At 37.8% G+C, this 12,590-nt stretch overlaps 1 protein-coding gene across 10 annotated transcripts in view; it reads left to right on the top strand.

The window, feature by feature from the left end:
* The window catches only part of BTBD8 (BTB domain containing 8), a 95,895-nt gene that overhangs the window by 7,978 nt on the left and 75,327 nt on the right, over positions 1–12,590 (top strand). For 4 of the 10 annotated variants that reach the window (XM_064282285.1, XM_064282284.1, XM_010598112.3 and 1 more), the window contains exon 2: positions 2,602–2,799. The exons of 2 other annotated variants lie outside the window; for them this stretch is intronic. In XM_064282285.1, coding sequence (XP_064138355.1) covers positions 2,602–2,799 — 198 coding nt within the window. Of the gene's footprint in view, positions 1–273; positions 1,504–2,601; positions 2,800–6,491; positions 7,002–8,669; positions 8,831–12,590 lie in introns of those variants that run through there. 4 more of the 10 variants (XM_064282287.1, XM_064282291.1, XM_064282288.1 and 1 more) reach the window with 4 other exon arrangements.

Below are 12,590 nucleotides of genomic sequence, written 5' to 3'. Positions count from 1 at the left end.
CCCTGCCCCCTTACTTTTTCATCTTTCCTTTTGAGTAATTGTTTACCTTTTAGTCTCATACACATGGCTTTTAAGGAGGGTGCTGATCTTATGGGTAATATATTTTGTGTGCCACTCTGCTAGTTCGCTAAAAGGTGATCTCAGGATAGGCTCAGTTCTAGGTTTAAAGAGTGTCTCAGGGAGTCCTCTGTTCTCTAGTGTTCCTGTTCATCTGGCTTTTTTTTTTTTTTTAAGAATTTGAGTTCTGCTGCACATTTTTCTCCCATTTTATAAGGGACCGTCTATTGTGACCTCAGCCTGACCAACTCTTATTCAGTCTTTAAAACCCCGTTTGGTTTCTGTGTCCTCTCTGAGGCCTTCAGGGAGCCCTGGTGACACGTGGTTGAAGTGTTTGGCTGCTAACGGCAGGTCAGCGGTTTGAACTCACTAGCCGTTCCTCACGAGAAAGATGTGGCAGTCTGCTTCCGTAAGAATTTACAGCCTTGAAAATCCTATGGGCAGTTCTACTCTGTCCTATAGGTTTGCTATTAGTCAGAATCAATTCGAGGCAGTGGGTTTGGTTTTTGGTCTATGAGGTCATCTCTTATGTCTGCCCCTAAAAAAAATATGTTACTTATTTGTGCTACTGAATTATCAAGCTGTTTTTAATTTTCAAGCATGGCTTCCCTACTATACTATGAACTCCTTAAGGATAGGTTTAGTCATTTTTATGTCCCCAGCACCTAGTGCATAATATGTGCTCAGTAAATGATTTGTGACAACCAAGTTTTATCAACAGTCTAAAATGATTTAGATAGGTTAATACAGTGGTTGGCAGAGCAATGAGATGGAAAGAAACTGGATCTTGGTACTGTTGAGGCATTGTTCCAACCTGTCTTTTCTCTAGACTTCACTATTAGATGAGCTGATAAACCCCTTTAACGTTTAAGCCAGTCTGAGTCACATTTTATTTTCTGTTACTTGTAACAAAGTCCTAACTGATATGAGTGGTTTTACAAAATAAAAACTGTTGTATTTTCTCATTAATTCTTTGTTTTCATCTAACGAATACTCTTGGGCATCTCTTACGAGCAAGGTGCATTCCCTCATGATGGTTGTATGGCTCCCAACTGCAGTGCTTTAAAATTCACATGGGGAGGAGTGCGGGATAGGGAGAAAGTGGGTGGGAGGAAGGAACAAATTGAGTGCTGTGCAATTTGAGTTTTTGTTAAAGTTTGAGAGACCAAAACATTTTTATATAACTTTTAAAATCACTTATGAAAATAATCTGTTGATGAAATATTGACCAAACTAAGATGTATCTGCTCATTGTTTTCAAGGTGCTGAAAGCTTCTTTGCTTAGAAACATTTGTTTCATTTAGGGCAAGATATGATTATTCGCCAAGCAGGAATTGAGCTCTTGCTATATGCTAAAGATACAGTTTTTGCCTATGGGGAGTTTGTTGTCTAGTGAGAAGAAAGACGTAAAAATAATGATGCAATGATAAAAGTGCTATCATAGAGGTATGTACGGAGTGCTATGGGATCAGAGGAAGGAGCCATTAACTAGGTCTTGGGGGAGTGTGAGTGTCAGTGGCAGCTTTCCCAGCTTTCACTGTAATGGTTATCTTTATCCATTACTTGTACCTCCTAGAGTGTACTGGCATGATTGCCGATTATTTCCTGCAATACAGAAGCCCTCTGAGAATACATATGATGCTAACGATAATGCTGTAGTGATATGAAGTATTGTTTAATATTTAGAGAGTAAAAACATATAATTAACCACAAAGAGAAAAAGATTGTAATACGGCAGGTTCCATTATGATGCTGATTTTTCAATCATTCCATCACTTTACATGTAGATGTAATCAGTTAGGTTTACCATAACTGTGTCTGTACATTAGTAAAGGGATTTGAATGAGTTTCCCCTATGAGTCTATCATTTTAATAATCAGTTTTTAAAAACTAGTTCTCATTGAGTCAGTTCTGACTCATGGTTATCCCATGTGTGTCAGGGTAGAACTGTACAGCGTGGTTAATTCTGTTTGGGGGGGAAAAATGGAATAGGGCTTAAATGTCACATTCTTGACAGTAAAGCTTGCATTTCAGACTTGTTATTTAACATTAGAACAAAGTGCATCAGTTTCTAATCTGAATTGTCTATTGTTACATCTAGTTTGTTGGTATTTACTTTTTTTGCTTCAATTTTAACCAGATTAAAAAAAAAAAAAAGATTTTTTAAACATCCAGTGACTATGTTACTCAGTGTTTTGTTTTTGAAAATAAATCTAAAGAATATATGTTTTTAAAGGAAAATAACCATGAGTAGCACAAATTTTACTGTTATTAGAAGGAATTTAATAAATGATATTTTTTTAAAAAGTTGTTTTACTATTTTAGTGAAATTATATTTGTTTTCACTGTAAATTTTAGGAAATTAGATTATAAGCCAATATTAAACAATGCTCTTTCAAATATACTGAGAACAAACATCTTTATATTAGCTTATTTTTATTTCATCTTGCATCTCTTTTTTAATTTGTGTGTTATTTTTTAAACCTATTTAAAAACAGGTATGTATTTCTTAGCTAAGCTATGATTCTTTCTTATACTTCACAGGCTTCTAGGGGAGGAGATCCATACAGATGTTACTTTTTGTATAGGTTGTACTTTGTTCAAAGCACACAAAGCAGTCCTTTTAGCAAGGGTTCCTGACTTCTATTATCATACTGTCGGAAAAACATCAAACAGTTTAACAAATAATGAGCCCGTTGTTGTGGAGCACTTGGAAGCGTCAGAATTTAGAACATTTTTACAGTAAGTGCTTTCTTTATCTTTTTTTCCTCTTATATTTAAGTGTAATATATAATTGTTTATTTTTAAAATATGTATGTGTGTATCTGTGCTTTTATTCCATGTAGTTTCATATCTATTTCTAACCTACTAAGAAAAATCCATTCATTTAAAATTCCAAATTGCCTTAGTAAATAGTACTGGTAAAGGCTACTTATTAGTATTAAAAGTATTAGAGGCTTCACATTGGTATACGTTAAATACTTGGTATTGTTAGAGGCTAAGTACTAACTAACTTGTGTTTAATCTTGAGAGAGGATAAATGAGTGATGTGCTCTCCAGTAATTTGAATGAATTACTATATGCCAGTCAATAGCAGCACTATTGACGTTTTGGAACAGTAATTCTTTGTTGTAGGGGCTATCCTGTATACTGTAGGAAGTTTAGCAGCATTCCTGGCCCTACCTACTAGATGTCAGTTGCATGCCTGTGTAGTAAAGAATTTGCTCTTGCCGGAGGAGAGGTCTGGCTTTTGCCCCAGGCGTCTGGAAAGTAATCTGTGTTATACCTGATAGAGGTGTCATGTGGTAACTCCATAGTAGTCTCTGGGTGAAGCAAACAGTTAAGCACTCCACTACTGTCTGAAAGGTTGGCAGTTCGAACCTACTCAGAGACACCTTGGAAGAAAAACCTGCTGATCTGCCTCTGAGAGGTCATAGCCACTGAAAACTGTGTAGTTCTACTCTGTAACACATGGGGTCACCATGAGTCGGAATTGACTTGATGGCAACTAGGTTTTTTTTCCTTTTTAGTGGATGTAAAATAGTATCAGGAGTTCTGGGTAGTACAGATACTTAAGAGCTCAGCTACTGACTAAAAGGTTGGTGATTCAAATCCACCCAGAAGCTCATTGGAAAAAAGGCCTGGTGATCTACTTCTGTGGAGTGAGGTTCTAGTCTGAAACACATGGAGTCACCATGAATTGGAATTGACCCAAAAGCAACTGGTTTTAAAGTAATATCTCATTGTGGTTTTGATTTGCAGCCCCCTGATGGCTAATGATATTGTGCATCTTTTCATGTCCTAATTGGCCATTTGTGTATCTTCTTTGGAGAAATGTCTATTCATATTCCTTGCCCATCCCCCTTCCATAGCTGTATTTTTAGAGATAGATTGCCAGTACTTTCTTCTGTGGCATTGCTGGGTAGATTCGAACCTCTAACCTTTTGGTTATTAGCCCAGCACAAACCGTTTGCACCACCACCCAGGGACCTTTCTTTGCCCATTTTTAATTGGCCTATTTGTGTTTTTATTTTTCAGTTGTAAGAGTCTTCATATGTTCTGGATACTTAACCCTTAATTTGCAAGTATTTTTTTCCCATTCTGTGTATTGTCTCTTCACCTTCTTGATGGTATCATTTGTAGTATAAAAGTTTTAAATTTTGATGTAGTCCAGTTTACCTAGTTTTTCTTTTGTTGTCTTTTCACCTTCTTGATGGTATCATTTGTAGTATATAAGCTTTAAATTTTGATGTAGTCCAATTTATCTAATTTTTCTTTTGTTGCTTATGCTTTTGGTGTTATATCTAAGAAACCGTTGCCTAATCAGAGGTCACAAAGATTTATCCTTTTTTTTTTTAAAGAATTCTGTAATACTATAGTTTTAGCTCTTATATTTTGGTCTGTGATCCATTTGAGTTAATTTTTGTGTACAATATAAGAGCCCCAACTCTTTTCTTTTACCTGTGGATATCTAGTTGTCCCAGCACCATTTGTTGAAAAGGCTGTTCTTTCACCATTGGATTGTCTTGACACCCCTGTCAAAAATCACTTGACTGTAGATGTTAGGATTTATTTTTGAATTTTCAGTTCTATTCCATGGATTTATATGCGTATTCTTATGCCAACGCCAATTATTATTTATGACTCTAATGAGAAACCAAAGTTGGATTTTTGTGTTTTTATGTTCTGGATCCTAGGTATTTTTTAGATGTTAGTCTTTTAGTCATTTGCTGACATACTTTTTTCCTATTAACAAAATCATGTTAAAAAAAATCGTATTGACTTTCTCTTTGGATAATTAAATTTCAAGTATATTTATGCAATTTGGCTTATTCTTTATTTTATGAAAGTTGTTTGAGTGATTTGTTTTTTTATTATTTCAGAGTTTCTTGTATGAAGTTCCTATAAGCATAAATGAAAAATTCCCTAACCTATACTTCACCTGGAGCCCGGGTGGCAGAGTAGTTAAGAGCTCAGGCTGCTAAGCAAAAGGTCGGCAGTTCGAATCCACCAGCTGCTTCTTGCAAACCCTATGGGGCAGTTCTGCTCTGTCCTATAGGGTCGCTATGAGTTGGAATCGACTCAGCAGCAACGGGTTTGGTTTTTGTTTTGTTTTTTTTAATACTTCCCCTGTGTATAAGAAAAGCGTGATGTCCTATAATTTAAGTAGATTGTTTAAGTACAGTTTAGAAAATCATTTAACCATTTCCCAGTGTAGATTATAAGCTCACCATTGAGTTCTAAATATTAATTTTAAAATGTATACTTTTTTCCCCCAGTAGGCAGTATACCAAAACCAAACCAGTTGCTGTAAGTTGATTTCCGACTGAAGAGGAGGCTCTAGAGTCAAGCAAGGCCTACCACTTCTAGCTGTGTTAACTTGGACTAATCACTAACCATTATATCCTTAGTTCCTCCACTGACAAATGGGCATAATAGTAGTACCTACCTCATAATGCTGTGAGGATTGAATGAGATGCTCATAAAGCACTTAACACAGTGGCCTAGCATATAGTAACCATCCAGCTGTCACCAAAAATTCCGATATTGATTCCAAGTAATGGCAACCCTGTGTGTGTCAGAGTAGGAGTGTGCTCCATTGGGTTTTCAGTGGCTGTGATCTTTCAGAAGTGAATCACCAGACCTTTCTTTCAAGGAGCCTGTGGGTGAATTCGAACTGCCAGCCTTTTGATTAGTGGCTTAGCTGAGTGCTTAACTGTTTGCACCACCCAGGGACTAATGAGCACTCATTAAATATTAATAAGTCGTATTAACCACTACGCCACCAGGGTTTCCATTCATAGTAAAAAATTAGTAGGCTCTATTTTTTTTTTATTAAATAGTAAAAAAAAAAAAAAAAAACTAGTAGGCTCTGTTAAATCATGGTTCTTCAAATACTGAGTGTATGTTTAAAAGAAGATGCTTGGGATAAGTTGTATTTTTATACATTAGAGAAAGGGAGAGATTACAGCAGTGTTATTCTTGGTTATCGTTAAAAGCGATAGGGAAAAAAGATTGGATTGAAGAAAACATAGCTGAGTGGAAACAGCATTGACCTTGATAACAAGGCAGCTATATGCCTTCTCCTGGCTCTGTGTTACTGTTTTATGACATCTTTCAGCCTCATTGTTCTCATATGTAGAACAGGGAAGTTGGAGTGGATACCTTTGTGCTTCATAGCACTTAAGCGTGCTCTATTTTAAGCACTTAATCACATTCTATTTTGAGTTAGTCATGTATGTCTGTGGTTATATAAGCTCCTTGAGATTGGATTGTCTTATTGATGTGAGCACCCCAACAGTATCTCATATGGCATCTTGCACATTAAATGTGCTTGTGATGCTGCCCCCATTTGTTTTTTTAAGCAGATTGCACTAAAACTGGTTTATATTAAAATAAAGCATAAGGAGAGGGTTATAATTAAAACATTGACATTAAAATTTGTTATAATAAAAATTTTGATAAAGTAAATTTTTAAATTCTGACTTTATGAAATTTAGTCTTTATAAATCTCTTCATCTCTTCAGTTCACATTGTTCCTCTTAGGAAAACCAATAGAGTTTAAAACAACTCTGAAAAGTTTTATGTAGAATGACTTCAGAGATGGCTCAGGTGATTGGCAATGGGAAGTAGTGCTTGCCCTTACGATTAAAATTCAACTCAGGATCATAAAATCTTTGGTTTTCCGAAACGACTTACATTATTACAGTTTGTGTGTGCTTGTGTGTGTGTGTGTGTGTGTGTGTGTGTAAAACAGGGAAGGAAAAGAACCTTTGACTTTTCTGTTTAACATCAATAACCAGGAAGATGCTGGGGTGAAGTGTCAATCAGGTAAACATAGAAGAGCACTGAACAAGGGATTCTGCTTTCCCTGAAGCTTTCACCCGTTACACTGAGTAGCCTTGGTGACACAGATGGTTAAACGCTCAGCTGCTAACCGAAAGGTCAGTGGTTTGAACCCACCAATGACTCCACAGGAGAAAAGACCTGACACTCTGTTCCAGTGGAGATTACAGCCCAGGAAACCCTATGGGGCAGTTCTGCTCTGTCACATGAGGTTCCTGTCAGTCTGGATAGACTGAGCGGCACACAACAACATTAACCTCTTATACTACTAGGGCTGCAAGTGAATGGGATAGGTGTCTTCCTTGTGAACATTATTGCTACTTCCAGACCATTCTCCCTTCCTTCTTCCTAATCCCTCTATCTTTGAATCTCATTTTTTCTGTCTAGACCACTTGACAGTCATCTTGACCCCCAGATCAGGTCTCATTCCTCAAAGATTTTAGCTACTGACCATTGTCAGTCTCTCTATTAAATCTTGTTAATTGCAGTAGTCACATGTATGTTGCCAATATCCTAGCCTCTGCGTCTGGAACTGTCATCTTTAGTAATCTTGTCCTGCAACCTGACTCACCCGTTGTACCATGCCAAATTCTAAACTTTGTCATTGCCAATAGCTGAAACCCTCCATAATCTTAATTCCAAGTATCTTGCTTTCTAACTTTTACCTCCTATCTTTCTAGCTTACTCCCTTTAGTACTCCACCTCCGAAAATTCATCAGCGCACCAGGACCTGCAAATAATCCTACCACATTTTTTTATTGTCTCTTATCCTCTTATGTCCTCATTTCCCTCCTTAAAAAAAAAAATTTTTTTTTTCATTTCTCTCCTTACTCAGCTTAAATTCCTTCGTCTATCATTGTATCCTCAGAATTTGTGTTATTTTAATGTTAAAATCCAACTTTTAAATCCCACTCATTGACCACTCCACTCCTACATCGACACATTTGAAGGTGGCTGGAGAAAAACACTCAACAGGCTAACTTGTCTCACTTTATATTCATGACCGTGAACATCAGGTAGGCATTTAGTGCTGACCATCAGTCATAAACCCTAGTCATTTGCTCTTTCATTCTTGAGGATTGTTTTACACCTTCTCTTCCCTCAACTTGCAACTGCTTCTCCTCCATCCTGATTCTCACTGAGAAAACCAAAGCAATCAGAAGAGAACTTCCAAAAACTTCCACCACATTGACTTGCTCACTTGCATATGCGTCCATATGCTTTGTCTTCTCTCCTCTTACTATTGATGAACTGTCAGTGCATTTAAAGTCAGTCCCAGCACTTGTCCACCAGATCTTATCCTATCCCTTTTCACCTATTCAGGGACATTGCTCCAGCAATTTTCACTTTTCCACAAAAGTTTTCCCTCTCTTGGATTTTTTTATCAGTACGTAAACATTTTCTTTTTTCCCTCATCTAAAAAACAAACTCTCCTGACCCCACTCTCACTTTAGCTGATATTCTAATGCCATGATCCCATTCCATCAAAGCTCTTCAAGAGTTATCTGTTGCACTCTCTTCAATCCCTTTCCTCCGATCCTTTCATTTCTTTAATTGAGATATAATCCACATACCAAAAAGTTCACCCTTTTAAAATATATGGTTTTTAGTATATTCACAAAGTTGTGCAACTATCTCCACTACGTACCTAATTCCAGAATATTTTCATCACCCTAAAAAGAAATCCTATAACCATTAGCAGTCAGTCCTGTTTCCTCCTTCCCCCTGCCCCTGGCAATCATAATCTTTTTTTTTTTCCTCTTTAGGGATTTGGCTCTTCTGGGCATTTCACATGAATGGAATCATATAGTATTCATCCTTTGGTGTCTGGCTTATTTCAGTTAGCATGTCGTTTTCAAGTTTCATCGTTATTGGAGCATTATCAGAACATCATTCCTTTTTATGGCTGAATAATATTCCATTGTATGTATGTACCAAGTTTTGTTGATCCATTCGTCTGTTGATAGCCAAAAGATGGAAAAAAAGTGCCTGTTGTGAATAATGTTGCAAACTGCTATCTATAGGGGCTGCACCATTTTACCTTAACAATAATGTACAGGAGTTCCAGTTTTTCCACATCTTCTCCAACACTTGTTATCCTCCATTTTTTTTTTTTTTGATCATAGCCATCCTAGAAGTTGTAAAGTGGTATCTCATTGCAGCTTTGATTTGCATTTCCCTAATGATTATAGGGAAACCCTGGGGGCTTAGTGGTTAAGAGCTACAGCTGCTAACCAAAAGGTCGGCAGTTCGAATCCACCAGGTGCTCCTTGGAAATCCTATGGGGCAGTTCTACTCTATCATATGGGGTCGCTATGAGTCGATTATAGGGTTGCTGTTTTTGGGTGAGTCAATTATAGGGTCGCTATGAGTTAGAATCAACTCGGCAGCAACGGGTAATGACTAATGATGTTGAGTATTTTTTTATGTGCTTATTGGCAGTTTGTAACAACAACAATGTATCTTCTTTGGAGAAGTGCCTGTTCCTTTGCCTGTTTTTAAATTGGGTTGTTTGTCTTTTTGTTGTTGAATTGTAGAAGTTCTTTATATATTCTGGATATTAAATCCTTATCAGATAAATGGTTCCCAAGTATTTTCTCCCATTATGTAGATTGTCTCTTCACTTTACTGATCGTCCTTTGATACTGTAAGAACGGGGCTGTTTCTGACCTCCTCCAGCCCCACAAGGGAGAAAGAGAACCAAGATTAACAGCCCAAGGCTGATTCCTATGAGTTGGAAGCCAGACAAGCCTCCTCTGCCATCTCTACCAATTATGACACCAGCCATCCCTCCCACAGCACTGTTTACAGGGTTCGATAATTCATTGCAATGGCCACACAGAACTCACAGATCATACAGTTATGGGGTTTATTAGGGAAGTAACAGTTACAGTTCAGGGTCAGGAACACTCGGGATACATTTCTTCCATCGGGATAGCCTCTCTCCAGCTGTGCTTGCAGGCACGCCTTTCCCTGGACCTCAGTTTCTGCCCAAAGGCACTCGGCTTTCTCTGTGGATCAGGAAGGCCACCATCCTGACTCCTGCTGCTGGAATCTCCTGCTGGTCTCTCCTTCCTTGGTGGTGGTGGGCTCCTCTTTGCTCTGGAATTAGCTCTCTTTTAAGGCAAAACTGACCAACCCCCTTGGTAGGCCACAGTTACCCTATCACACAATCACCTGGGTGGGAGTTACAAGCCCGTGGCTAGAAAGGCCAATCACAGATACATACAGATTTTTCATTTTGATGAAGTGCAACTTATCTATTTTTTTCTTTTGTTCTTTATGCTTTTGGTGTCATGTCTAAGAATCCATTGTCAAAAACAAAATCTTGAATTTTTATGCCCATTTTTTTTCTAAGAGTTTTATGCTTTTAGGTCTTATATTTAGGTTATAGATAGACTTTGAGTTAATATTTGTATATGGCTTGACGTATTGGCCCACTTCATTCCTTTGCATGTGAAGGTCCAGTTGTCCCAGCACCATTTATTAAAGATACTGTTCTTATCCCGTTGAATGGACTTGGGACCTTTGTCAAAAATCAATTGGCCATAAATATATGGGTTCATTTCTGAACTTTCAGTTCTATTCCGTTGGTCTGTATGTCTGTCCTTATACGGTGAAACCTGTGAGAACTGGAATGCTACAGGACAGCCTTGTTTTTCTGGGTCTCGCAAGTTTCCTGCCTTTGACAGGGTGCAGTCACCACTTTTCTATCGTTCTCTGTTTAATGGAAGATATTTTAGTTTTCCTTCTCTGACAGGTTTCCACTTTACCCAGGTTCCTGCTTTCACAGGTTTTACTGTATCAATACTACACTGTTTACATTAGTAAATTTTAAAATCAGGAAGTGTGAGTCCTCCCGCTTTGTTCTTCTTTTTCAAGATTGTTTTAGCTATTCGGGGCTCCTTGCAATTCCATGTGAATTTGAGGATTGACTTTTCCATTTCTTCGAAAATGCCTGGTTGAATTTTGATAGGGATTTTGTTGAATCTGTAAATTGCTTTGGATAGTGTTGACATCTTAACAATATTAAGTCTCCCAGTCCATGAACATAGAATGTCTTTCCATTTATTTAGGTCTTTAATTTCTTTGAGCAACATTTTAGAGTTTTCAGAGTACAAGTCTTTTACCTCCCTGGTTAAATTTATTCCCAGGTATTTTATCGTTTCAGATGCTAATGTAAGTGGGATTATTTTCTTGATTTCCTTTTCAGATTATTCATTGCTGGTGTGTAGAGAAACCTGACTTGATTTCTGTGTGTTGATCTTGTATCCTGCCACTTTGCTGAATTCATTTATTAGCTCTACTAGCTTTCTTGTGGATTCTTGGGGATTTTCTATATTAGTTTTACTCCTTCCTCATTGATTTGAATGCCTTATACTTCTTTTTCTTATCTGATTGCTCTGGCTAGAACTTCCATACAATATTAAATAACAGTGATGATAGTGGGCATCCTTATCATGTTCCTGATCTTAGGGAGAAAGTTTTTGGTCTTTTACCATTGAGTATGATGTTAGCCATTTATTTTTCACAAATGCCCTTGTCATGTTGAGGACTTTCCCTTCTATTCCTATTTTGCTGACTGTTTTGTTTTTTTAATCATGAAAGGGTGTTAGATTTTGTCAAATGCCTTTTGTGCATCAATTAAGATGATCATGTGGTTCTTTTCCCTCATTCTATTAATGTGGTATATTATTTTTATTTATTTATTTATTTATTTAACTTTTATTGTGCTTTAAGTGAAAGTTTACAAATCAGGTCAGTCTCTCATACAAAAATTTATGTACACCTTGCTATACACTCCTAATTGCTCTCCCCCTAGTGAGATAGCACAGTCCTTCCCTCCACTGTCTCTCCTCGTGTCCATTTGGGCAGCTTCTGGCCCCCTCTGCCCTCTCATCTCCCCTCTGGACAGGAGATGCCAACGTAGTCTCATGTGTCTACTTAATCCAAGAAGCTCGTTCTTCATCAGTGTCATTTTCCATCCTATATTCCAGTCCAATCCCTGTCTGAAGAGTTGGCTTTGGAAATGGTTCCCGTCTTGGGCTACCAGAAAGCCTGGGGACTGTGACCTCCAGGGTCCTTCTAGTCCCAGTCTGACCATTAATTCTGGTCTTTTTACGAGAATTTGGGGTCTGCATCCCACTGCTCTACGTGCTCCCTTAGGGGTTCTCTGTTGTGTTCCCTCTCAGGCAGTCATCAGTTGCAGCCAGGCACCATCTAGTTCTTCTGGTCTCAGGCTGATGTAGTCTCTGGTTTATGTGGCCTTTTCCGTCTCTTAGGCTCATAATTACCATGTGTCTTTGGTGTTCTTCATTCTTCCTTACTCCAGGTAGGTTGAGACCAATTGATGCATCTTAGGTGGCCGCTTGCCATGATGTGGTATATTATATTGGTTGATTTTCTTATGTGGAATCACCCTTCCATTCCTAGGTTAAAGCCCACTTGGTCATGGTGTATAATCCTTTTAATATATTGGAATTGGATTGTTATTATTTTGTTGAGGGTTTTTGCACCTATACTTGTAACAGATATTGGTCTGTGGTTTTCTTTACTTGTGTTGTCTTTATCTGGCCTTGGTATCATGCTAATGCTGGCCTCATATAGTGATTTAGGAAGTGCTCACTCCTCTTCTGCTTTTCTGGGGGAGTTTGGGAAGAAGGATTGCTATTAATTCTTCTTTGAAT

This window comes from Loxodonta africana, chromosome 3 (genome assembly GCF_030014295.1).
Source record: "Loxodonta africana isolate mLoxAfr1 chromosome 3, mLoxAfr1.hap2, whole genome shotgun sequence".
In the NCBI taxonomy this organism is placed as follows: domain Eukaryota; kingdom Metazoa; phylum Chordata; class Mammalia; order Proboscidea; family Elephantidae; genus Loxodonta; species Loxodonta africana.
This window is presented reverse-complemented; position numbering and strand designations above follow the sequence as displayed.